Below are 27,099 nucleotides of genomic sequence, written 5' to 3' on the forward strand. Positions count from 1 at the left end.
TGATGTACAGATTTATATATATTTAATTTAAGTCCTTTATGTCTATTTTTTTTACAGGGTAGAGGAGCTTAAAGTTGCATATTTCACAAAAAGCAATTACTTCCTCATGATGCTGGAAGTACATGTATTGAATCCACACAGCATTCCAAGACTGGAACTATTATGTGACCTGCTTGTGAGTTGTATAATGTAAAGTAATACATTACTGACTGTTGAAGAAATGTTGCCTTAATATTAAAAAACAAGAAAAAAACAAAAAAACAAGAAATACAGAAATAAGTAAATAAAGACCACAGAGACAAAATGCTACTGTATCAAAACAGTCACAATACATTTACACAGAGAGACACATTCATGATCTCACACTTTTGAGTACAAAATGTTTCACTGACATTTGCTGTTTTATGACTCAAATATTAATATACATCAAAGAAAGAAAAAAATATATAAACAGTTCCTAGTTCCTAGATCCATCCAAAGAAGGTCTGAAATAAATCCATTAAGTTACATGTTTCTCTCCATGGAAAGAGTTCTGTTCCCATGGTGAAGAAGTATTATTTACATCTTGACCATAATGTCCCGGCCACGGACCCAGTGTGACCCAGCAGACATATTTTAGAGCTTGCAGTGTTAAAAACACAGCCAAAGTCCAGCAATATTTACACACCATAGAGACAAGAGACTCAGACTATTTATTAAGAGTGCTGCTAGAAGAAATATCAAATTTTCACATTACTCAAAAACAAAAAACCAAACCATTTTTAAACACAACCATAAAGACATATCTGTGTTTGTTATGCTGACTAGACAAAAACACCAAAACACTGCCGTCAGATAGAAAATGTTTGCTTAATTTGAATTTACAAAATAATAATAATAATAATAATAATAATAATAATAATAATAATAATAATAATAATAATAATAATAATAATAATCTTTTATTGTTAAACTGTGCAAGCATGCAGAGAGGGCTATCCTGCATACGAGCACTGAGTAACACCTCTCTCCCTTTAAATCAATCCAGTGAAAGCATTTTTGTCCATGAAAAGATAATAAATACGCCACTGAAAAATTCAACATAAAAGATATTTACATCAGTTGAGAACGTGCAAAGCTGTAGGGTGCATGAACATGGCTGACCATAACTTTTAAGATATTAATAGTTAAGTTATGGTTTAGATGGTAACATTTGTCAGATTCTTCAGCACTTTATATGATAAGAGGCCAAGATTCACTTTGGACCAATTCAGAAGTGCCAGGCATGAGAACCTTATAAAGTAACTGAAAATCTAATGGGATTTGTGTACATTTATATTCCCATCTGCCTAACAGTAGACAATGCTATTTTCAGTTGTAACTGCTTTGTGAATTAGGGAAATCTGGAAGAACTCACGTGCTGACTGACATTATGAAATGAAAATTCAAAACTAGAGTAAATATTTATCTTTTTGATAGGTCTGGAGATGTCCTGTATTTTATTCACTGTCAATAAATCATCAAGACCAAAGCCAAGAATGAATTGATTGTAGTAAAAAGCATTGTCTGTGGAGTCAAACAGGAGTAACAGGCTCACTCCTAGAAACTATTAACTATTAACTAGAAACTATTTGCGCCAAAACATTTTGAAAGAGCAATGGACAATGGGGAAACTCCAACAGTCAGCTGGTCAACCAATGGTGTAACTTCATAACTCAGGCAGTCAGTGACAGACACTCGCATTTATTAGGCTAGTCCCACTCTTGCGGTCTAGCCAAAAATACAAGTTGGTGAGGGCATGTTGTTTCAGGTACTGGTAAGATGATGAGTTTCAAGGTTTATTAAATGCAAAGACATCACAAAGTAGCTTAAATGTTACAAGGAAGGATTTTACGTATGTGTTCATGTATTTGATTTGCAAACGCAGCATCTTACAAAATGATATTACATTGTGGCAAAAGCTGAGCTGGGTTCAACTTTTTTTGCAGACAGTTCTGCATTTTGTTTGAGCACAATATTGTGATCTTATTCAGTTCAATGAGAGGCTGCATTTTTCACACATTGTTGGTCTTGGTCTATTCAAAGGATTTGTTGGAAACAACAATGAATACAGAATATTTCAAGCCTCATCATTTAAATTTCATATTTCACAGTTTCAAAGACACATTGTACTTAACCCCCAGATGTCCAGAATTCTTCAATGGCTTACATACAGATTAGCATTTTGCCTCCAAGTGTAGACTGTGGTACCTAGCTATTAAAATTTAAGTGATACACAGGTATTGTTCGAACTTTTTAAGGGACCCGTTAGGACTCAACTGGACTTTACAGATGCTGATTTTGCAGGTGCAAAGGGGATCAGAAAATATAAGCAGATGTAACCCAGATGTTTACATTTAAAACTGGGATATGGGCTGGACACAGGTTCAGATGGCCAGCTGAAGCTTAGTGAGGTTCCTCTGGTGCATGTTGTGGTGCCGCACCAACTCATCACTTCGGGCAAACTTCTTCTGACAGTTTGGCCATCCGGCAGTTAAATGGCTTCTCACCTGAGAGAGAGAGGTGGGATGGATGGACAGAGGATGGAATGGAGATGGACATGGAAGAGGACGGTACAGTAATGACAGGAGGGGTGAATTAGGACAGGAGGGATTTGAAAATGAAAATGAAAGAAGTATTAGAAGATTATGCTGATCATGCTGAAACAGAATAGGAGCATTAAGAGAGCTATATAGAATATTCATATTCATAGTACAAATCAAGTAATAATATATACATACTGACATACACTCATTGAGCACTTTCTTAATAACACCTCCAAACCTGCTCATCTATACAATTATCCAGCCAGCCAGTCATGTGGCAACGGTGCAATGCATAAAATCAAGCAGATAAAGATAACTACCATAATTTCTGGACTATTGAGCACAGCTGAATATAAGCCACACCCACTAAATTTAAAAAGAAAAAAAAAACTACATATATATATATAGGCTGCACTTGTCTATAAGCCGCAGGTGTCTACGTTGTAACATGAGATATTTACACATTCACGCTGCGTCTCCAACGTCCACCATCGATTCATAGATGCCAAGCTTACAGTGCAGCAGCTCTATTTCCTTTTTCGACAGCCAGATCGATTGCCTTTAACTTAAAAGCTGCATCATATACATTTCTTCGTGTGTTTTCCAGTGTGTGCTTTAAGCGCAAAATGACTGTTCTGAAGAATTTAGTGTGAGTGCGTTTGATCTAATTCGGACAGTTTCATTGGTCCACTGTGACCTGTTCGGTAATTTCATCGGTCTATAAATCTATAAATTAGCCGCATCATTGTTTAAGCCGCAAGGTTCAAAGCGTGTGAAAAAAGTAGCGGCTTATAGTCCGGAAATTACGGTACTTTTTACAAATGTGTTGAGCAACAAAGCATCTCACACATTGAACCTTGAGGTGGATGGGCTACAATGGCAGGTTCCAGCTCCTGTCAACCAAGAACACAAATCTCAGGCTGCAGCTCAGACTCAGACTCACCAAAATGTTTTTCCAGTCTTCAGCTGGAAAAATGGATTGACGAATAAATACATAAATATATACGTCAACCCATGTGATCCTAACGACTCACATGACAACAGGATGGGTCAACGACTCTGAGGACCACCTCCAAGGTAACCAACCCACAAAGGCCTAAATACATGGGCCTTCCTAACCAATGTTTGAATGCCACAGCTTATTTGAGTATTATTGCTGACTGTGTTCAATTCACCTTCTTCTAATGGCTACTTCCAGCATGATAACTTTGTCAGCAAAAGTGGCCTTAAACTGGTTTTATGAATATGCCAATAAGTGGCCTCTCCAGCCAGAATCCAGATAGCAGAAATTACAGCTAACAAAGCTGCAGAAATTATGTGTTGCAATCATGTCAACCAGAACCAGAATCATGTGGACCAGAATCAACATCTTGGTAGAATCCATGCCACAAAGAATTGAGGCTGTTTGAGGACAAAGGGAGGCCTTACCTAGAATTGGTATGGTGTTAGTGCTCAGTGAGTGTACAAACACTATATTGTAACATTAATTTTGTTTTAATCTTTGCTACTGTATTTATGTAAATATCAAATGGATGCAGAAAAAATGGAAAAATAAAAGTTTACGCACTTGTTTTACCTGTATGAGTCCGGGTGTGTGTCTTAAGATGGTCAGACCGAGAGAACTTTCTCTGACACGTCTCACATTGGAAGGGTTTAACTCCTAAACACATATACAGTATGCATGTACACACACACACACACACACACACACACACACACACATACAAACAAACAAAGTTCACACATACATTCAGAAAACACATGTTCACCATCACACACACACACACACACACACACACACACACACACACAGAGGGAGATAGAAAAATACAGTAGAGCAGGGGCTTGCAGGGAAGCCATTCCAAAGTTTTGCCAGCCTCAAGTAACTTCATATGAGCGGAGTTCAGTATAGTGCATCACTATACACAAAATGCAAACTGTGCCCTTCAGAAGATGGCATTGTCCACAACATGGCTGTCATGCAAACAGCGGGGACGGGCAAGTAGTGAGAGCAAAGACAAAGAACTGAAATTTAAAAATTAAGACAGAGGGGCAGACTGAGTGAATTAATCAAACCTGTGTGCCTCCTCTGGTGTCTTTTGAGCTGGTCAGAGCGGGAAAACCTCCGGCCACAGTCTGTGAACTCACACTGGTAGGGTTTCTCCCCTGGACAAAGAGGGACACATAAGATTAGATTGAGATGACTTTTGTTGTGATTCGGCACAATATAAATAAAACTGAACTGAATTGAATTGAATCACAGATAACACAAAATACCCACTGGAAAATAAGGTGTAAAAGCCTACTTGTTTAATTTCATAGACCATAACACTGCTGTTGTCCTTGTGACTAGTAATGAAAATTAATCATATATATTTTTATTAATCACTCTTGAACTAATTAATTATTTATAATTTTATTTTTTTTAAGCAAAAATAGCAAAAATTCACTGGTTCCAACTTCTCAAATGTTAATATTTGCTGGTTTTCTTAGTTATCTATGATAGTAAACTGAATATGTTTGAGTTTTGGATTCCCTCGTTAGCTGGCGTTAGAGTGACGACAGAGAAAAACTCTGCTCTTCATAGTTTTGTGTCTTACACTTTAGAATCACAACACTGCTGAGATAACACTGAATTAACCAGCTGGCTGAGCTAGCTGCTAATTCTGGCTCTGTTGGCTGCATGTTTCTTTTTGAAACATAGAGGGAAAAATCATCATGACAGGGTGTCACAGATTGCCTTTGACTGGGGCGTAAAAAGGATTTTTTTAAATTCACAAAACAGGAAGTATTTTCTGGAGGGAAACTGGGGCCAAAGGCAACATCACTTGTAAATGTTTTTTCTTAAAGCCAAACATGTTGGAACATGTTGCTGAAAGTAACTGTGCTTCTGTATCTGACTGTGTCAAAACACTGGCACAAACAACACTGCTGTCAATAGCTACATAATATGTGTGATATTATACACATCCAGTTGTTTTCACCTGTGTGTTTGCGACTGTGCATCTGCAAATGAGACAGCTTGAAGTAGCGTTTGTTGCACCCTGGGTAGGCACACATGAACGGACGCTTCTCACTGGTCTCTGAGCGCACTATGGCTGGAGCGATGCTGGGCACCCGCCTCACATCCTGTACACACACACACACACACACCACACACACACACACACACACACAAATTTCAAGCAAAAACAGCAATTGAACCAATAAAATATAATTTAGAAAACAGGCAATTAAATCTGTCCTTTGTGTAAATAAATACATGTGATGTGTCTGGCTCGTGGGGCTCATTATATATATATATATATATATATATGTGTGTGTGTGTGTGTGTGTGTGTGTGTATTCATTAAATGGAAATTAGCAGTAAAATGACCCCAGACTGACTGTGGCCCAAAGGGAGCAATTAGTCACGCCTGTTAGACAGACCCCCTTCCAGAGCACCCCAGTACAGCCCCATTGCACACTGCAGACTGTGCTGGAGAACAGAAAATAACACATGGCAGAATAAAAAATTTAGTTTCTAATTTTTTCTTATTTTTTGTAACCTCCTGTGTCACTTTCCAACCTTTATTTCTTCTACTTTTCTATTTGTCACTGTTGTAAATGACTTTCAGGACTCTTCTTTTTCAGATGTTTCCATTTTATACCCAGCACTCTACCTAAAAATGTTTGCCATCACTCTCCTTTTTCTCTTTTCTCCCTCTGTACACCACTATTTCACCCCCTCCTACAGCCATCTGCTTTACATTTCCTCTCTTTTTAGCATAATGGCAAGACAGACTTAGAGGTCAGAACTGTGGTAATTAGTAGGTATTGATAAGTACATTACATCTGTTACATACTGGAGAGAGGAGCACTCACAGTGCCCAAGTAAGATACGTTCAACCTAAGATCCCACATTATACTGAAACAGAATACGTTGAAAATGAGTGACCTCATTATGTAAAGAATCTGAATCTAAAGTGTGTTAGGTGATGCACAATGCAAGCATAACCTCAGTGTTAGCTAGCTCCTGTAAATCAGTCTAGCCACAGACTGAATTAACCAGTTAGATGCTGCTGCTAAAACTGGCTCTTCACTTTGAAAACACCAAACACTAAATCCAGTTTTCTAACCTGCCAAAATAATGTCATCAAATCTGAATCACCCATTTTGCAAAACTCGAAACACATTCTCATTCACAAAACACATTTTGCAATGTGGTGCACTTTGACCCAGAATGACACACACAGGCCCCAAAAGTTAAACACAACTAACACTCCTGTTGTCATGTGGGCAGGAATGTGCAAACGTCCTACAGCAAATAAAGGTTTTTTTCCTGCTATGCCCAGAGTGCAGTGTTTTGCATTTTTTTTATATAGTGTGTAGTGATTGCTGAGTAGTGTGTATGCATTAGCTGGCTCTGAGTGTCTTCTGACAGCAGTGTTTGGTTTTGAATGAAGTTAACATAGTTTTGAATCAATTATTTAAATTTACAAGACAAGTCAAAGGATTTGTGAGTGTAGCTTGAATTATGGAGTTTGTGTTTACTCTTACTGAAATTTCAGGAAATGTGTTTTGGCAATTCAGAAAAACTGTAATATGCAGTGTATCCTTATGCTCGGTGCTGTCACCCACCGACTGTGAACATATCACTGGATAAACTCTGAACTGACAGGTGGAAGAGCTGTTGTCTCTACTCTTTCCATTTTGTGAAATGTTGTTGTATTTTCTGAAAACTGCTATTATGAAGTAAATGTAAATTTCTATTATAGAAAAATTAACTCAAAAAATGTTCCATGAAAATAAGAATGATGGAATAACTTCACAATACTGTGTCGAGTTTTACATTTTTTAAAAATTATTTCACAATTATTTTTGTTGGATCAATTACATATGTTACACAATTGAATGTGATTTTTTTTCCTATTATTGCACACTCTGGGACCCACACTCGACTAAATGACAACTAATCCAACATGTCTGACTGCAGGGATTGCTAGTTTAATTAGAGTTTATCAAAGAGAGAAATTACCAAACCTATTGACATTCAGTAATCTATTGTGTGATTCTTGATCACAGGATCCAGTTTTCAACAAATTGTGCAATCACTTTTTCTGGTCATAAACTAATATGAATGAAATTCCACAGCTGTGAAATGTGTTTCCTTTGGCAGTGAGAATTAGTGTAATTGCTATAATAAAAAATAAGGAGCAAAGCAAAAATAAGTGGCAAAGAAAGACAAGGAGCAGGGTGATTGATGAAACAGACCCTAAAAAGAAAGAAAGATCTCAAATAGTCCTGTTGTGGACCAAGAGCAGGTCTGGAGAATCTCTGCTCCCTGTGCTGTAGAGCCGCTGACAGACAATAATTAAAATCTAATGATTTATTAACATGCTGATCCTGGATGGAAACTGTATCTTTACTCAGTGAAACCCTATGTGAGTGTGTGTTTCTCGGCTGCAAATGGCTTGATGGAAAAAGATTCCTCTTGGCTGTTTGAGCTGCCTCTTACAAATGTCTCTCTCTCTCTCTCTGTGTGTGTGTGTGTGTGTGTGTGTGTGTGTGTGCGTGTGCGGTGTGTGTGTGTGTGTGCGTGTGTGCGTGTGTGTGTGCGTGTGTGTGTGTGTGTGTGTGTGTGTGTGTGCGTGCGTGTGTGTGTGTATTCAAGTGAAGACATTAATATGTGCTTGCTTGTAAATGTCTGCTCTGTTACATATCACTATTTCCTCTTCACATAGCCTGGTCATTGCATCAGCCTCTCTTTCACTCATCTCTCTCAGTTTAGTCATTTAAAAATGAGTGACGTGTTTTTCCTCCAGTTTATTACACTGATGTTTTTCAGTATGATCTTGACACTAAACATATACAGTAACAACAGTATGTGCAGACAAAGAATAAGGACGCAGCATGTACCTGTATGCCCCTGAAGACTCCATGTGTGTGTATGCGGTACTGTGTACTGCAGCTGTACACCATGGGGGTGCTGGGGTCACTGTCATAGCCTGCTGCATGGCTGCCAACACAGAAACAGAGAAGAATGACGATGGTGACTGATCAAAACAGGTTTTGCTCGAAAACAAAACTGGAATGTTTTACAATCACAAAAAGTCACAGGTAAAATGATGGTCTCCGCATGGACTGCAGTCATATACAGTATGATGTTAAGCAGACAGACATCAGCCAACAAGATGCAAGAGCATGATTCAATGCCATAAATCCATACAGTGTAACAAACATTGGTAGATATATAGAGCAGACTGAGCATACTGTGTGCAGGTACAGTAGGGTCAGGAAGATATCATTATTCAAAATGTTCACCTTGACACATACAGCCCATAATGCAAAACACAGACCAATCATTTGTAGACTCAGAGACTGCAGAGAGGTAACTCGTGTTGATGTATGCTTTATTTTTGGTTTTTCTTTTGTAAGAGCATATTTCCAGCTGAACCCTGTGGGTGCCTCAGTTTATGCATGTGTATGTCTTGTGTAATAAATTTGGACCTAGAGGTTAAACTTTGATCTCTTAGGCACAATAAATCCTGATACAGAATCAGCTGGCATTTGTAATGAAGGTGCTCACATTTAAACTGATACCAGAGACACATGTATGTTGACGTCATAAAACCATGTAATATAAACATGACTACAGATGCCACCTCTGATAAAACTTTATCATGGTGCTGTGCAGTATTTGTTCAAGTTGTATTTATAGTCATGATCGCAGGATGTTGGTCAGATGGTGAGTCCACCACTTTGGACCAGACTGAATATCTCAACAACTTTTGGCAGGTTTGCCATAAAATGTAGCATAGACGTTCATTTTTTCATTTCCCTCTGGATGAATTGTAGCAGCTTTAGTGACCTCTTAACTTTTTTATCTAGCAACATTATCAGGTCCAAATTTACATTTGTCCAGTGCTAAATAAGTACAAAACTAATGACATTCCTATGAGTCACAGCTCGGTGTCTGATGCCAATTTACAAATGTCAGCATGCAAAATGAAGACAGACTATCCCAGCTGTGAGAGGTGGGGTACATCGGCCAGTCCATGGCAGGGCCACATATAGACAAACAACCATTCACACTCACATTCACACCTACAGGCAATTTAGAGTCACCAGTTAACCTGCATGTCTTTGGACTGTGGGAGGAAGCTGGAGTAACCCAGAGAGAACCCACACAGGCACAGGGAGAACATGCGAACTCCACACAGAAAAGCCCTGGGCTCGAACCCAGAACCTTCTCGCTGTGAGGTGACAGTGCTAACCACTGCACCACCATGCACCCAAGTATATCTAAACTATTAAAACAGAATTTTTTTTCTCATTTGTTCTAAATAAAAAAAATCCTTTTGATGAGATAACTGATTAAATAAACTAATCATCACTATCTACTTTAGATCCACAGTATAATGTATGATACAAACAGCTCTTTGTATTTCACTCTGACTTTAAGAGCAGAACAAAACTTGCTCTGTGTGACACAGCTGCCAGTGTTGCCTCTCATATCTTCTTATGATAACACACAGAGAAACAGAAAGCTCTTGTCTAAGAAATGTGTGATATTTCAGTCTGTCTAACCAAACGAGGAGGATGGGAGTTTGCATCCTGTGCTGCAGCAGAGGGAATGTACACTGTATGGCTAAGCAGTCATAAAGTACCCTTTGTCCTCCTTGATACAGCAGGAACGACATCAAGACTATGTCAGTAGTGTAAATTATACTGTATGCTATTTATGTTCTTTCATTTATTCATCTTTCAAGTTTTAGTACAGGTAATATACAAGTTGGGACACCTTAGTCAGGGGCTCTTTCACTGAGACTCCTTTAACTCCATTCAACAAACTATTTCCTCAGTGTGATTCACAAGGATGGAGGGTTGTGCTGGGTTCAGTCTTCACTGAGCACACCACATTGACAAATAACAGGTTTTTAGTGAGAGCAGCAGTTTGCGGTGAGAAATTTCAGACATGAAAATAAACATTGTCATTGCAACAAAAGGTGATATGAAATGACTTTGATGAACTTTGAGTGCAAATAGCTATCTGGACTAACAAGACTAGCAGAACAACACAGCAATTGCAAATAATACAGCTACTACAACTTAACATGCAACAAATAAAAATATATTTTATCCTTTCACACATAGTGGTCACTACAGTGACAGCTGTTTTTTAAAAGCTGTTTTCTTGTATGTGCATGGGTTTTGATGGTAGAATTGCACATCTAGTGTCAAGTCTAACACAAATTTATCAAAACCAAGATGACTGATGGATGGCCAGAAATGCTGAGCAGCTCAGGAATATCTGCCAGCCCTGCAGGTAAAAAAAAAAAGGTAACATCAAGTAACATCTAAGGAGTAATAGCATTGTTAAAATGTCCAAATATTGATTATATATTAGGAGGAAATTACGATTAATCATCCGTCCACTAGATTGGACATCACGCATCACTGACTATATTTCAACTACGTTTCATACTATTACTCTGACTTTATTGTTCTTGAACATACTTCATCTGCAGTATCCATTTTGGCTGTGAATCAACTGCTTCATGTTAGTAGAATGTAACTTAGAGTTTTTGTAACAGTTATATGCAGAGTAGTCCCATTATGAATAATGAAATAATAATGAAAAATATAATAAAAAAAAATAACTTGTCTAGGGCTCCCTCATGAACCTCTGAAACCTGTATCTTTCAACATTTTTGTAGATAAGCTTATTCACTTTCTTGCTGAAAAGTGTCAAGCTAACCTTGCTCTATCCAAAGGTAATAAAACCTCAATGTAAAAGTTTTTGTATTAATTAAATTAACAAATATAACATATTAATTACTGAGGTGCTGTAAGTGGAATTTGTTAGCTTTGGACAGTGACAAGCTAGCTCCAGTTTTTATGCTAAACTAACCAGCTGCTGGCATTTGTTACATACAGTACCACTGAGAGATGAGAGTGGTATCAATCCTCTTCTCTATCTCATTTATGCACATTTTCCATCTAGTCTGCAGACTTGAGTGAATTACCCACAATTCATAGCACTGTAACCTTAAAACTGACTAAATAAAACAATAAAACAAACAAAAAACACTGACAGAGTTAGCAAGACTAAATATGCTCCTTGGTTTGTTCTGATATGATCAAATAACACTGCAAACAATAATGTACTACTATAAATCAGGGTATTATAATATTGAGAACAGTAACTGTCCACAGAAACACCCCTGCAGCAGGTAATGTGAGGTCAGCATGAACATTTGGAATCAGTCTATCTACTCTCCTTCTCCAGGTTCAACTCCAATACACTTCCCCTTCCTCATCTCCTGCTCCTCATCCCATTCCTCTTTATCTCCACTGACACTGTCTTCCTTTTATTGCTTTCCTTTCTCCTCCTCCTCAACCATACTACTCCCTCACACCTCTTCTCCCTTCCCCTGCTCCTGTTCATTAACAGAGAGCGACAGACTGAGCTACTCAGAGAGAAATACCAACACAGTCATAGCTAAGACAGACCACTGAAACACCATGATATACCTTTATCACCTTTCTGTGAGGACCTCTTTTGTGTTCATGAAAAAGAAAACCACAAGACTATTGTTTAGAATCACATACTGTCATTCATTTACACACAATCACCTAGCCTAGAAATCACAATCATAGATGCGTGACTATAACTGCACACATACCGCACACATGCACACTTTACACTACTTCATAGCACAGCAACACAGCCAAAAACCATTCCTGCTGACTACCAACCTTCTGTGCACGTATGCATCTCTATCAGGCACACATACACCACACACACACACACACACACACACACACACACGCACACACACACACACACACACACACACACCACACACACACACACACACACACACACACACACACGCACACACACATGCACACACATTCATTTGTTAACTATGATGAATGTCTGTTGGCTCAAAGCAGAGAAGTATTTGTGAGCTGACACAGACGTAAACCAGCGTGCTGCTCTGCAGGTCATGGTGACACACAGTACAGTGCATACTGCTGAATGGTTTTAACTCTCCACAGTGGATGCTGATACTGTATATATTCTATATAGAGAAAATTAGATGGACAGGAGAAGTGGGATGTCATATTGCCTACACTGATGTCTGAATTTTAAAGACCAAGGTAAGATTTTCTTCAACTAACTAAATAACTATACAACTTGCCTGTCACTAAAGCACTCTAACATCATCAAGTGTATGAGGATGAACATTTGTACAATGCAAAGCTGGGCATAGATTTAGATTGTATTATTATTATCTGCTATCTGCCAGGTAATTCGTCCATCTTTCATTTACCATCTATGTGACCTTTTGTGTTTTGCCAGTGTTATTTTGACATGTCCGCCAACATGATTAATGTTTTGGTCCATGACAAGGTGAATATTCTTGGTACACAGAGCTTCAACCTAATATTCTTTTGCTGACTTCAGCCTTTCATTCTGTTAGATACAATGAACATCACAACCTTAAGCCTCAGGAGCCAGATTCATATCAGAGTGGGGTTGCCAGAAAGAGTAGGCTAATCTACCCATACTGAGCGACAAATCCATGTATTTTTTGAATATGTGGAGCCCTATGCACAGCTCTCTCTGAGCTCACACACTAGCTGCTGGGCAACATGGTGCACAGGTGACAGGGGGAGAGGGAAAAGGTGCTGCTCTCACCGCCCTACTGCCTGCACTTGTGGGACATCGCAAGATCGTGAATTTGATAAACAACAGGGAGCTCCAGATACTGAACATGAGAGGCACAGAGAAGCCTGCTCTTAGACAAGCAGTGTTACAGTGTGTGCAAACTTCATGACATCACCAGCAGCAGCAGACACAAATGAATTAGAGGGCTAAAGCATCTAGTTCTGCTCTTTATGGCATTTCAAACATTCTAGACTCATTTGGCCTCAACACTTTATAGCTATTGTTGATTTCATATCATTTCAGTCAAAACCTTGTTATATGTGTGGTTAAAATTCATTTTACACTCCAGATATCATTTTTAATGAGGGACTAAACCTGCAGTGTTGATTGGGCTCTCGCTACTCTGTGCATCGCCTGTTGCTGGCGTGACGCCGGACGATGCAGCCGTGCACTTTCACGATTGTGCCACTAACAGAGCTCCAAAGCAAACATACTGATGTGAAACAGACAGAGTGGAGGTTCTGAAATCTTACAAGACGTCGTCAATGATAAACTGGCACAGAAACTTGGGTCTCTTGGTCCCTCGCTTCTCCCTGTAATCTGAACATCTTATCCTGGCTGCTGACGGTTACACAATGTCCTCTTTGATTTAATTGATATTTAGATATTCTTCTTGTTTTATGTTTGCCTGCTTCATTTTACCTAATGTCTTAGAGTGGCTGGGAATGATTGACCCAGCAATACAATTATGCGACTCATAAAGAGTGTGGGTTAGAGGTGTAAAGTGGGGGGGGGGCAGTGGCCCCTTGGCCCCCCTAGTTCCAGCGCCCTTGCCTTGAGGGACTTTTGGAAAGGCTTTGTTTATTCTGTGGCCTGTAGATTCATAATATAGGAATCAAAGTGGTATTTTAGAGTTGAATATTATTTATCATTATTCATACTATCATTTCATCATATTTATTTTTCATTATCACTCTTCATATATTATGTTTAATCAAGGTCTACTCTAGTGATTACCATTGTAGATTATTTGGCTGTTACTGGTAATGCACTTAGACCTCCATGCATGGATTCTGAAATATGAAAATAAACAAGGAAAGAAAATTTTCCATTTTCATCATTTATTTTTAAAAACTCTCAATTTTCATCAAGCACGCTATTTTATGTGGCATAAAGAATAGAAAATCATCGTATGGTATTTCAGAAAAACTTTGCTCACATTCCAAAAAGACAAGCTACGCTTAAAGTTCTACTTTGTGTGTGTGCTGTGTGTTTTTTATAGCAGTCTGCTGAACAAGTTAGACATATGTAATAGAATCATGGAAATAAAGTAAAAATCAAGTTGAATCAGAAAACATGCTATGTGATAAAAAAATCACCATTCCCACAAGACCAGGCTCCTGCAAAAAGGTTTTGGTATATGTTGGTATATGCTGAAGAAGCTCCTCGATGGACCAAACTAAAAGAAGCACCTCTGACCAAACCCAGGCCTACCACTGGGTGAGAAGTTAAATCACTGGGTGTCAGCAAAAACACGATTTTCGAGGGGTGTTAAAATGTTCTTTAGGTTCTTAAGCTGCCAGTTGGTCCAAAATGATTGTTTTGATCCCTCTCTTATGTCCAACTTACTCTGTTTCCCACTGTTTTATATAACATACACTTGGCAGACCGCTGCTGTTTAAAGGGAGCGACAGATGAGTTCCTACCTCTTTATGGTGGATGCCAGTGTACTGACAGGATTCCATGCCACACACTCCAACTGAGAGGTCATTTGATATAAATTTTCTCCGCTGTGGAGGGAAGACAAAATGTAGAAGAAAGGCTCATGAGCTGTGCAGTGGACTGTCATTTATCAGGACAGGGTTGAGCATGAGTATCCTTTTGTGTAGCTGTGTTGCCTTTTGTTGTTCTCAGTAGAAGCATAGAAGAAGTCTAATGAAAAATGCCACCAATACACACACACACACACACACACACACACCCCTCAAACAGACACCAAAACAGCTAAGTTCCCCTTAATAGCCATCTTTCATTAAACACAGCAGACTCCACAATCATTATTCAGACCTGCTATATGATTAAATACACTGCCACAAACACAGGCACACACACACACACACACACACACACACACACACACACTCTCTCACACACAGTGGATTTATAGCCTTCACTCCCTGACACCACAGCCCCTCTATCATACCACCTGCAGGCTTCTAGTAGCCTGGATGGGGGAGATGTGGTGCCTGGTACCCTGCTCATTATGTAGTATTTTACAGTACAGGAGGGGAACAAAGCCAACAGAGCACAAATGGTATTTTAGCTGAAATACTGTTGAACTTGTATGTATATATATATATATATATATATATATATATATATATAATATATATATATATATATATATATATATATCTGCATCCATTTAACAAAAACTTTTCTGCCCTAAACACACAGTGTGTGGTGCAGTGCAGTGTATCTTTCATGGGAAACCTCTTTGGTTCACAAGAAGTAAACCATGATTTCTTTTGAATAAACAGAGGAAGAAAGTGAGAGGTAAGCATGAGGAGTGATAGTTGCCTTGAGTGCGGGTTATATGAATTTCTCATTTACTTAAAGACAATTTCAGAACTGAAATTAAGTTTATGTTTGAAGGTCACCAATTGATACACAGACTTTTTCCATCCATTCTCTACTTCTGTTTCTTACTATGAGAAGACCCAGTGTGTGCCTCTGTGGCTATGTGTGTGTGTGTGTGTGTGTGTGTGAGGGAGAGAGAGGGGGAGAGACTTTTTCTCTCTCTAATAATAAGACCTCAGCATGTTTTCATTTCATGTTGTTCCAGCAGGCCAAGCTGACAGCCTGTAGAGTAAATATAGTCCTGTTGGTACCAGGCTGCAAGATTAGACATCCAAGTCAACTTGTATGAGCATTCCCAGCCGTGTGTGTGTGTGTTTGTATGCATTTTCTGTGTGTTGTATGTGTGTGTGTGTGTGTGTGTTGAGTGGCTATCAGTTATGTTTATGACAAAGAAGACCCTCAGACTGAGACTTTCAGGACACCCCACAGCTCTCTCTCTCCCTCTCTCTCCATCTCTCTGTCTCTTACACACACACACAGTCACACACACACACACACACACACACACACACACACACAGACACACACACACACACACACCCCAATCCATCCCTGCTTGTTAGTATTTGCAGAGAATTCTTTTAGTCCCTCCACTGATGGATCACAAAGCCTCAGTGGCATGTGAAGAATGTTACATTTATTAATATGACAATAACTAAATGCTTTGGAGAGTGTACAGTGAGGAGGTGTACCCCTTTAAAATGTCTAGTTTATTAAAAGTAGAGGAGGCTTATTAAAACCTGTATATGATTTATGAAATATACAGTAGTTGACTGTAGTGGCAGATATGGAGACAAATATTTGATAGTTTCTCCTGGTCAGGTTCTGTGTGAAGTGGTTTGCATTGTGGCCAACATGCTCACATACTATATTTATTCATTTGGCAGACGCTTTTGTCCACAGTGATGTAGAACTGAGGTACCTTTTTAAATAAGGAGCTAGAGAAGGCTCAAGAAATAGTGTTCAAGAGTAAGAACTCGCAGAACAGGCAGGTATTCAAGCGATTTCTGAACACACCTGAGTTCAGCTGACTGAAATGAATTATTAACTCATTTCCACTGCAGAGGAACCACACAGAAGAAGTTGAGATTCCCGGCCTTATAATGATGGTGGGACTAGACTTTATCCATTTGCAGATTGTGGTGAATGAAAAGGCTGCATGCTTTTTTGTGGAAGACTTGAGATTCAGGGTCCTGATACGGAGCGTGCTGGCACACTGCCATGGTGTAGTCGGACACTTGAATATAGGCCAGAGTCATCATTAATGTTATTCATAAAACCTCTGCTTTTATGGCAAGTATGGCAAGAAGATCAACAATTAGATGCCAGCCAAGCAGCAAAAATAAATCACATCCTCTCAACTTCACATCAGTGAGAAGAGCAGAGTGACCCATCAGTTGAGCTGTTTGGCGTTTTATGTATGTCATTCGACAAAGAAAGAAGCTGTCAAATCACAGTCTGATCACAGAAAAATGCCTTAATGTGATTCAACAAAATGAGAAGCAGTGTGCCATCACTGTAGGCTTTTACTTTATATTCCAAAACATCATTAGAATTAAAAAAAAAAAAGATTCATCAGACAAAGAAATGTGGGTAAATTGTTTGTTTGGAAACATCATGAATGATTTGAAATGAAAAGAGAAACATTGCATAGTAAAATAATGATGATTAGCCTGCATAGTTCTGTCAATGGAAAAGAGAATAACTTGTTCCAAAATATTTTTGCAGTAATTTCCCATTAGTAAATCAACCTGCTTCACGTCAGAATTTCCTGCCAGTGTTAGTTCATTTCCTTCAGTGGCACCATGACTTTTGTGGGTGTGGTGTGCATCAGAAGGCTATTAACCAGCATATAAACAATATCAGGAATTAGAGCTTCTAAACCACTTCAGGGAGAAAACTGCACTTCTCATGGAAGGAGAACAAAAACAGAAAGGAAGCCACAATGGCAAACAGACCTGTCCTGAAGGTGAACATCCTGTTCAAAACTGCATCCTGCTACCTTTCACTGAGTTATTGCACTTTGATGCGGAACAATCAACAATGGTTTTTGAAACATTTTGAGATTTGTTTCTGTTTGTTTATTATACAGATAGATTTTGAAGACAGCAGGTATGCTGCAAAAACCATCAGCAAATGTGTGTGAATGCATGTGTGTTACCTGTTGTAAGGGTTCCTCAGCAGCAGAGCCTGGCTGCTTGTACAGCTGTCCGAAGGTGTGTGGCATCCATAAACAGGTGGAGGTACAGGATACTGCTGCTCACCTACAGGGCATGGGTGCAAACACACACACACACACACACACACACATACACACACATTTATAAGATATATTTGGAAATGCAATGCATTTGTACTGTCTCTCTATATACTCATTAAGTATGAATTTAAAGTCATCCATGACACACTAAGAGGAGATTAGTCTAAACTTCCTTCATATTTCATCTCTTTGAACTTTGCCCTCTCTTGTCTTCTTCTACTTTTTGCCAGTTTCTTCAACAGATAAAGATCTTTCACTTCAAGTTTCTCTCTCTGAGTTTCCAAAGCAGTGTAGTGAATGGCTCCCTCGACATTTCCCTACATTCCAAAATCCCTCACTGCTCCAGTTCTCTCACTTATCTTTAAAACTCGGGAGAAATTTACGGCGGCTTCATAAAACACACATTTAAATATTTACCAATAACATGTGTAGGGGAGGGATTAAAGGGATAGGTAGGTGGATGAAAGAAGGGATAAGTGGAGGAGATGAGGGAGTTTGTGAGTCAGGATGTTGCTGATTTATACGTCCGACAGGCGAGGTCATGGCAGAGATGTCAGAATAAGGGACAAGACACTCCCTAGGTGAGGGCCAAGGAGCTGCCATACAGACACAGCTGTGCACTCACACAGTGGCTTTAAATGCACATGAAGATCTGCTTTTGTTCTTATTGAAACAGAGTTTTTTTTTTTTTTTTAAGAAAAGTGACTACTGGAAAGATAAAAAATAGATAGCCACATTACTCTGAGTGAAATGTGTCATTTTCAACCTGCACAGGAGAAGTTCGATCACAGGAAACCCCTAAAGCTCATTTGTTTGTTAACTCTTGTTAAAAGTTATTTCTTACATTTTAAATAGACTTTAATGTCAGTTTGGTTGGAAATTCTGGGAGAAGAAATTTGTAACAGAACTGCCAAGGGCAAAACACACTTGGTCAAAATTGAGCTGAATCTGTTTTATTATCTTGAAACTACTGCTACTACTTTGAAAACGATTATGCCACAGAATTGTATAAAGTCTGTGATATCCACACAGCTAAAGCAAGACAGCAACTGAAAGCAAGCTAGTCGGAAAGCCACAGCATTACCTATAATTAAGCTAATCATCATTAGTTAGGCTTTTCCTTAGAGTTAGTAGAAATTACCAGATTAACAAACAGACAAACTGTAATTCAGTTTGTTGTTTCACATAACTAAATGAGACAGTGGCTAAATCCAATCATGATAGGGAACAAAAAACCTCTTTTCAGAGGAATTCATGAGTAGATGAGGCAAAACAATCTTTAAATCACATATTAAAGTGTTTGTAACATCAATAACATATATTTCAATATAAATATTAATAGTAGCAGGGCACCACTGAAAAGATACATTAATGAACTGTAAATAATCAATATGAAGTTTATTTTTTAAATGGTTAAAATGGACATGAAAGCTGAGAACATACATATGATTAGAAGAGTCTGTGTTTTTCTCTCATATTTCCTGAACTGTCCAAGGTTATAGTAAAATAGGGCCTAGCCGTATTTTTAGGTATTATGTAGGTTCTGTTATACAGTTTGGTGGCGAGCCTGAAAATGTCAGTCCTATTTTTCTCAGGTTCACTCTTTCTGCAGTTGAGGTTGTGTCTGATTCACAACAACTTTATGGGACAAAATAAGCTCAGGTGTCTATAAAACTCCTCTCCTCTCCTCTCTGTGTGGACTGTAATGCCTTTCATATTTATATTCAACACACACACACGCGCACACACACACACACTCACCCATAGCATTCTGCTGAGTTAAAGCGTCTTCATGTTTGAAGGAGTGGTTGGAGAACTGCGAGCTGTGGTGTGTAGGAGTGTGACTGTAATTACCAGCTCCATCGAATGCAACTGTGCTGTAACCTGCAACACAGAAAGAAAAAGCTGTAAATACACAGCCACAGCACGCATTAATGAGTCGAAAAGTCACTTTCAAATATAATCCAGATCACATATTATTTTCATATCACTGGAATCAATTTTTGCTTCAGTAATTTTATATTTAGGTCACCAGCTACAAAGACACAATGCTAGTGTTTTATTTCATTTGAAAAGTAAAATTATTATTATTAATACAAAAAAATTATTATTATGAATACAAACATCAAAATAGTTCAAGATGAATAAAAATGTATTTGTATCTCTAACTTGTAAACAGTGTATTTGTTCTAATGTAATTACATGCTCTAAATCTGCTTTCCCATCTATGTATGTATGCTATGGACGTATATATGAAGAACTATTTTAACTAATATTTTAGAGACACTTAAAAAGATTTATTATCTATCACACTGGGCTCTAACTCACCTGACAACCTACAAAAAATTACTTAAAATAACTTAAAATGAAACAATTTTTTATCCCTATGATTTCCTGTTGCTGTGTAATGGTCTGAGAAACTTTCTACATTTAGGATATATTTTCCTTTGAGAGCGCAGAGCAAAGGAGACTCCAGAGATGCTACAACTGAGATCAGCCTGTACCTTTATTAAACTACATGAAAGAGAACTCATAAATATGTAACTGGATGATTCCTCCACACAGCACACATACATGTTCACACACATACACAAACACACACACACTGATCAGATTAGACTAGATCTGTGCCTGACACCCCAGACCTGACTCATGACCTTGGCTGACCTAAAGGGCACAACCCACTCTCATAAATCACCCACATGCAAGGGATGCACACACACACACACACACACACTCACATTCTATCTCTCACTCTCACATACATGCTTCGCTAAATTAAATGCAACACTTTCACTCACTTTACTCTGTGGGTGAGAGAAGTGGGGAGAGAGAAGAGAAATATAGTCATTAAACTTCTCCATTTATCTTCTACCCCCCCCCCGTCTGTGTGTCTGTGTGTGTGTGTACAGGGTGATATCCAGCAATGACAAGCAATAGGGTCAATTTTTTTTCAGCTGGAAAATTTGGAAGTGTGGAGACAAATACTTATTTATTACTTTGGCTGTCACGATCTTCAGTGTTGTTGAAATGTTAGAAAAATAGTTGCATTTCAACCTTCTCATTTCAATATAGTGAAAAATTGTCTATTGTAAATCACATTTCCTCATATTCATGTTATTTGTCATCTATACCAGTGTATTTATGTTCTTTTTAGATTATACTTTTCAGATCCCTTTGTTGTCTTTTGCTACTTCTAAATATAGATGATTACGTTATGTTCATTTCAGGCATTATCTTTAAACATAAGCCGTTCTGATGTTAATAGTTCACTGTAAGTATACTGATAAATGTGCACAGAAGGTAACTGTTATATAAAACAAATAAAATAAAAAGCATGTTCCCTCTGAAATTTGAATCCATATTTTTTTCATTCCAACAAATTACCAAAACAATGTTTCAGTTGCACTTGCAGCCCTCTGTTAACAAGCATATATTGTAAAAGTTAAAGGAGTAAATGGTTTCGAAATATGAAGCAGTGTAACTGTGCTGCTCGTCCAGAAGAAAGAAATCCTCCTTTGATGGAGTTCACGGTGACATGATGGTCCCTGTGTGACCCTGTTCTGCTATCGACTCTGTCCTGCTGTTTGTTTGCCTGTGCTCGTCAAGCCACAGCGGGGAGCAGATAAAACAGGTCAGAGGTCAGCTCAGCTCTTCCATTGGAATGTTATTCCAAAATTATCTGCTTGATAGGCATGTTATTACTAATTAATCTGTTGGGTTACCACTAACAGATTCATTATCCTAACTAGAACAGCCCAGGGATTAAATGTGATTGGCAAGAAACCCCCAGGAGTGTAAGGTGTTTAATACAATGTACTTAAGGTATCATAGGTATGAATGGGTATAGGTATAGGTATGAATCCCATTCTATCAATTTTCCTCTGATTAATGACATTTTAAAGAAGATGTCAAATGATTTTCTTGCACAATGTGATGTTACAGATGCACTAATGATGTATTAAAAAGAGGAGAGAAGAACGTGAGTGTGTGTGTGTGTGTGTGTGTGTGTGTGTGTGTGTATAAAACTCAAAGGTAAAACAAATAATAGACTCTAATAGCTAAAATGAAGCTGAAGAAAACTTCCTCTTTTAATTAAAGCTGAACCCTCAAAAATACTGGATCATGTTGATTTATGTTGCATTTTAATGTCTTAAGACGCTGTGCAAAAAACAATTACTAAATCTTGGGAACATGTATTTATGTGTCAAATTTTAAACATTACTTTTGTCTGACATGATGTTGGAGCAGTTGCTGATTTCGTGCACTTCAGCTGTTGCTGTGCTATTGTTAAGTGTTCAAAACATGCAATACCTTTTATTACAATAACTCTCTTAGACTTATTGTTGTAATAGAATTAACTTTCTCCTTCACTATAACAGAAGAGTTTCATTACAAAGACCTGAGCCGAGAATTAATAGAATTTAGTTCTACTTCCAAGATAATGAGGATTAAATATTAAAAATCCATACAAGCAAAACTCTGTTTTAAATATTTAGTCCTAAAATAACAATATTAAAAAGAAATACCACACTACAAGCATAGAGATTTTTTTTTTTAAAAAGGAACATGAATATGCCAATTACAAAATTTTTGATTAATATAAACAGAAGTTTAGGGTCAGAACAAGTTCAAGAACGCTGCCCATGTAAAGTTGCAGTTGGTACTTTTTTGAAAACTGTGATATGTTCTTCAAATGTGCCATTTACAAAAAGTACTATGCTACAAGCACTGATATAGTTTGCTTCAATACTGATTCCTACATCACACAATACTTCTACAGCTGTAATGTAATTGTTTTGTGAACTTGCATAGACTTCTTTGAGAGTACATGTGAAGTGTTCAGTAAACAATTAACCTACGACTAATTACCAGGGAACATGTGCAATTACTATCCAAGTTTGTCCTCTCAGCCATCATCCTGTAACTCCTGTAAGAATTGAGAAAATTTAAAAGCGTCCATTTCTTTGCATCACTTTTCTTTACTGGAGCCAAATGATCACAGTCACATAGGATTTCTCAGCTACCTGTGTGTGCTTTTCAATTGTTTGTCACATACTCTGTGAGCATACTCATAAGCATACTCTAAGCATTGAAATCTGAGTAAACTGAGGCCAGGCAGTCAAGGCAACACGAGTCATTCTAAACCGCATTAAATAATTCTTTACATCTGTAATATTACTGAAAAATCATTATGTGACCGATGTTTCATACTTAAGATTTACATGAGATGGGTAAATCTGAAATACAAAATAAACTGAAGTATGGAAAAAACATATGCATATTAAAAGGTGGGTAATATGAATCTACACCATCTCTGTGCTTACCTATAGCAGCATAAATTAAACAATTATCCTACTTCAACATTTAATGTCATCTGCCTGTTATGGAAAAGTGAACGTCATCAACACTGCTGACACAGAAAAAGAAGCTTTCTGAGAGGAAGGATGTGAAAACTAAATGAAGCAAAAACAGCGCAGATGACAAAACTTCTTCCAGATGTGATCAAAGTTTCTGAGAGCAAAAGTGTTTTTAAAAAAGGTGATGACTGACTGACCTCTAACTCTGATATCTACACAGAAAACACTCACTCACAGACACATAGCCATCATCTTTCTCCAGCCCTACCTGTCTGGTTGCGGGCTGCCTGCTGTGTGTCCATGCAGTTGGTCAGGTATGGTGGGTTGGTGAACATCCTGCCAGGGGGCTGGTGGTGGTGTGGGGCGGCCACAGATGGTGGTTGGCTGGGGGGTGGGGGTGGAGGCGGAGGTGCCCCGAATGCCGCCCCGTACCTACAGGCCCCTGTCCCTGTAAACTGGCCTGAAAAGTGAACAGTGAAGGCGCTGAGGCCACAGTGGGGGTCAGCATCATGGTGGTGAGGGTCACCAGTAGCCCCCCAGCTGGGTTCCTGTTTGATGAAGGAGTGTGGCCCCAAGGTGGTGTGGGGGGCAGCCAGGGAGGAATAAGGGGAGGGGGCAGTGTGGAAGTCCAGGACGGGAGCCCACTGAGGGGCTGTGCTGACGGGCAGGGCTGGACAGCCAGGGCTGGGTCCCGCCGGGACTGGAGGCAGCAGGGAGTTCAGGTCACGTACATCTGAACCCATTCTGGTCCAAGGGAGACAAGGAGAAAAATGGTAGGCTATTTTTAAATTTGATTTACCTCCTTGTAACTTTCTACCTGTCTGCCTCCCTGCCCATGTATCTGGCTGACCCAAACCCAAAACAGTCACCACCCTCTAAATCTTTAGAAAGTTTTTCCTTCACTGTAAGGAGCACTTCTTCTCTTTCACGAGTCTTCTTGATCAGCTTCAGTTGTTTACGACACCACACAGCTGCTCTGGAAACTTCTTAGGTCTGACAGAAGTTCATGGCGACACAGAAAAGTCACTTTTCTCCACGGGAGTGGACGGAGACGAAATAAAGAAAAATGAAACACGATGATGAACTGCGATCTTCAGTTTCCATCCATAACAGCATAGAAAGATCGTTTGGCACAGAGAGATGTTGCCCATTCAAGGAGGAGAGAGGTTTCTGCTCAGAGCTTTCTCTGTGAATGAGAGAGAGGAGTGGAAGAGTGAAGAGGAGTAGCCCTCCCAGCTCTCAGCCTCTGTGTGTGAGTGTGTGTGTGTGAGAGAGGGGTAGGGGGTGGAGTCAGGAGGTGATGAGGGACAGGAGCTCTCTGACTTCATTCACTCACTGTAAGGTGAACAGAAGGCATACACACACACACACACACACACACACACACACACAGCCTATATCAAAATATTCTGACCTGCAATCACTAAAATAATAAAATTAATCTTCCCTCATAATCAAATATTTAGGCCAATGTGGAAAAAGTGATTATCATGTAATCTTCTCACATCTTGTTGAGAAAAATATCCCATGAACTCTGCATTTGTTTCATGAAGTTGTAGTTGTAGAGCTATCAATCTACTTTACTGTTGAGAGGCTTGGATGCCAATTATTTTTTTAGTGTTTTTTTTTTTCCAAGTACAGATAGGCTGTATAATGCAGGCCTTATTTTCAATCAGGAACCATCACATTATCTATTTGAAGATCTTTCTGAACAGAAAAAAAAGCAACCTACATTTTAAAATTTAAACCTTGAACTTCAGTGAGACAGAAACAGTAAAGGCCAGGCCCCGTGCGCAGGAAAGACACACGCACACACGAAATAAATAAATACAGGTAAGAATTTTTTTAATTAAATGCGATAGTTTGTGTAGATCAATCAAACGTATAGTCTGCTTTACACTCTACAATTGTTTTGATCATTTTGATGATGAAAAAAACTATAATGACCTAATTTATTTTTTGGCAGATTAATAGTTGGTCGCGCGGATGAACAGCCCGCGTGACAATACATTTCTACGGCTGTTGGCCCTTAAGGCCTATAACTGTTTGTGTATTTACTTATTTTATTTTTTTACATGTTTTGATTTGATACAATTAGACTAAATAAGCCTACAGTAGTTATAAGACATATTAACATTTCTTTAAACAAAGTCGGTGACTCTCGCACCTCATTTCATTTAAAACTGTGTTAAAAAGCTAAATATAACTATAAATATAATACATTTTTAATTCAACAAACCTCCTATACTACCGTATTTTTATTTGTTTTGTATCTATTATTGTAAAGTATTCATTATTATTATTGTTATTCTGACAGACTTAATTCATTTCCAGACTCGGATGGTTCCCCCTATTCTAGGGTTCTCTCTCTTCTTTGTTCGTTATTACGATGATAAATGTCCACAGAGGATCAGTAAAAAGTCCGTTTGTGTTAAAACATGTGTCTGTGTTGGTCGGAGCGGCTGTGTGGTTGGAGGGAAGATAACGGCTCGTTTAATGCAAATACCGTCTTTTGTCACGAATGTTGAAGCGCTGAATAACAACCGCCGACAACAACATGAAAATGTCATGTTTTTTTCGTATCGTGAATGTGCTGTGTAATGAAATAATATATTTAATGATGAAACTGACAACAGCCATAATACAGAACATGTATGTAAAATAATTGTCTATCTTAGAACAGTTACTGCACCTGCGTTACGCCACCTCTCCAGAGTTGAATTCTTTCTTTGCTTATTTCTAAATTAATGAATAATATTGCTGAATCTTATAACCAAACTGCTGTGACTTTTCCTGAAGCACTCGTGTCTCCGTCCTTCAGCGTCGGCTGTACCAGCCTCATCATGTTACAGTCTGGGCTGATCCACACACAACGTCCTCTGAACCTGTTTAGAATCCTACGGCCATAATTTAGGATGACCGAAAGACACATCCGGGGAAGAATATGAGAGAGGAGGACAACCATGATTAAGCATCTCTACTCTGCAACAGAAAAGCTCATTTACACACACACACTCACCAAAGCAACATTCACAATGTCCAAACTCAGCTCAAAATGAATTTCGTAAATCCACTGGCTGACTGGATACTTTTCAAATACACAAATAAATGAGTTATCCACATTATTGATTACACAGTTCAAGTTATAACATCAACCTGCTCAGGGACTGCAGATGAGAATAAACCAATTTCATCCAAATAAACCAAAACCAGAGCAGAGAACCAGCCTGTCTGATTGTTTTGTGTACATATGATTGTACAATTGTTTCTTAACTCTGGTTATATAGTCAGCTCCTTGGGCAGAACAACAATGATGTCATCTTTCTGATCTCAAGGGACATTTTGAGGGTGAGTGGTTTACTGCTCATTGCTATCTTTGTCACTTAGACCAGCCTGAACATCCAAATTTGGGCAGATGAGAAGCTGAATGGAGCTGAATTGGGGCAAATGACAGCCATCCACTGTTGACTGGATAGGCTGAGATACCTGTCAATCAAGGCAATCATGTCTCATGTCAAGACCAACATCAGGAGTGAAATGAGCTTTTGAGGCCCCAAATGTACCAACTTTAACCCTCCATCTTTTGATGCACATTTTCAATTTGCACATAACAAA

General features: G+C 38.6%; 1 protein-coding gene across 1 annotated transcript; it reads right to left on the bottom strand.

Annotated features, from left to right (window-relative positions):
* wt1a (WT1 transcription factor a) lies at positions 1 to 24,706 on the bottom strand. The gene is given in 10 exon segments (XM_018704095.2): positions 1 to 2,504; positions 2,506 to 2,528; positions 4,141 to 4,224; positions 4,641 to 4,730; positions 5,549 to 5,693; positions 8,463 to 8,562; positions 14,931 to 15,014; positions 18,026 to 18,128; positions 19,886 to 20,008; positions 23,753 to 24,706. Coding segments are annotated over 10 exon segments (1,326 nt in total). The 5' UTR covers positions 24,228 to 24,706; the 3' UTR covers positions 1 to 2,405.
* Between the last annotated feature and the right edge of the window lie 2,393 nt (positions 24,707 to 27,099).

This window comes from Lates calcarifer, linkage group LG10 (assembly GCF_001640805.2).
Source record: "Lates calcarifer isolate ASB-BC8 linkage group LG10, TLL_Latcal_v3, whole genome shotgun sequence".
Taxonomy (NCBI): domain Eukaryota; kingdom Metazoa; phylum Chordata; class Actinopteri; family Centropomidae; genus Lates; species Lates calcarifer.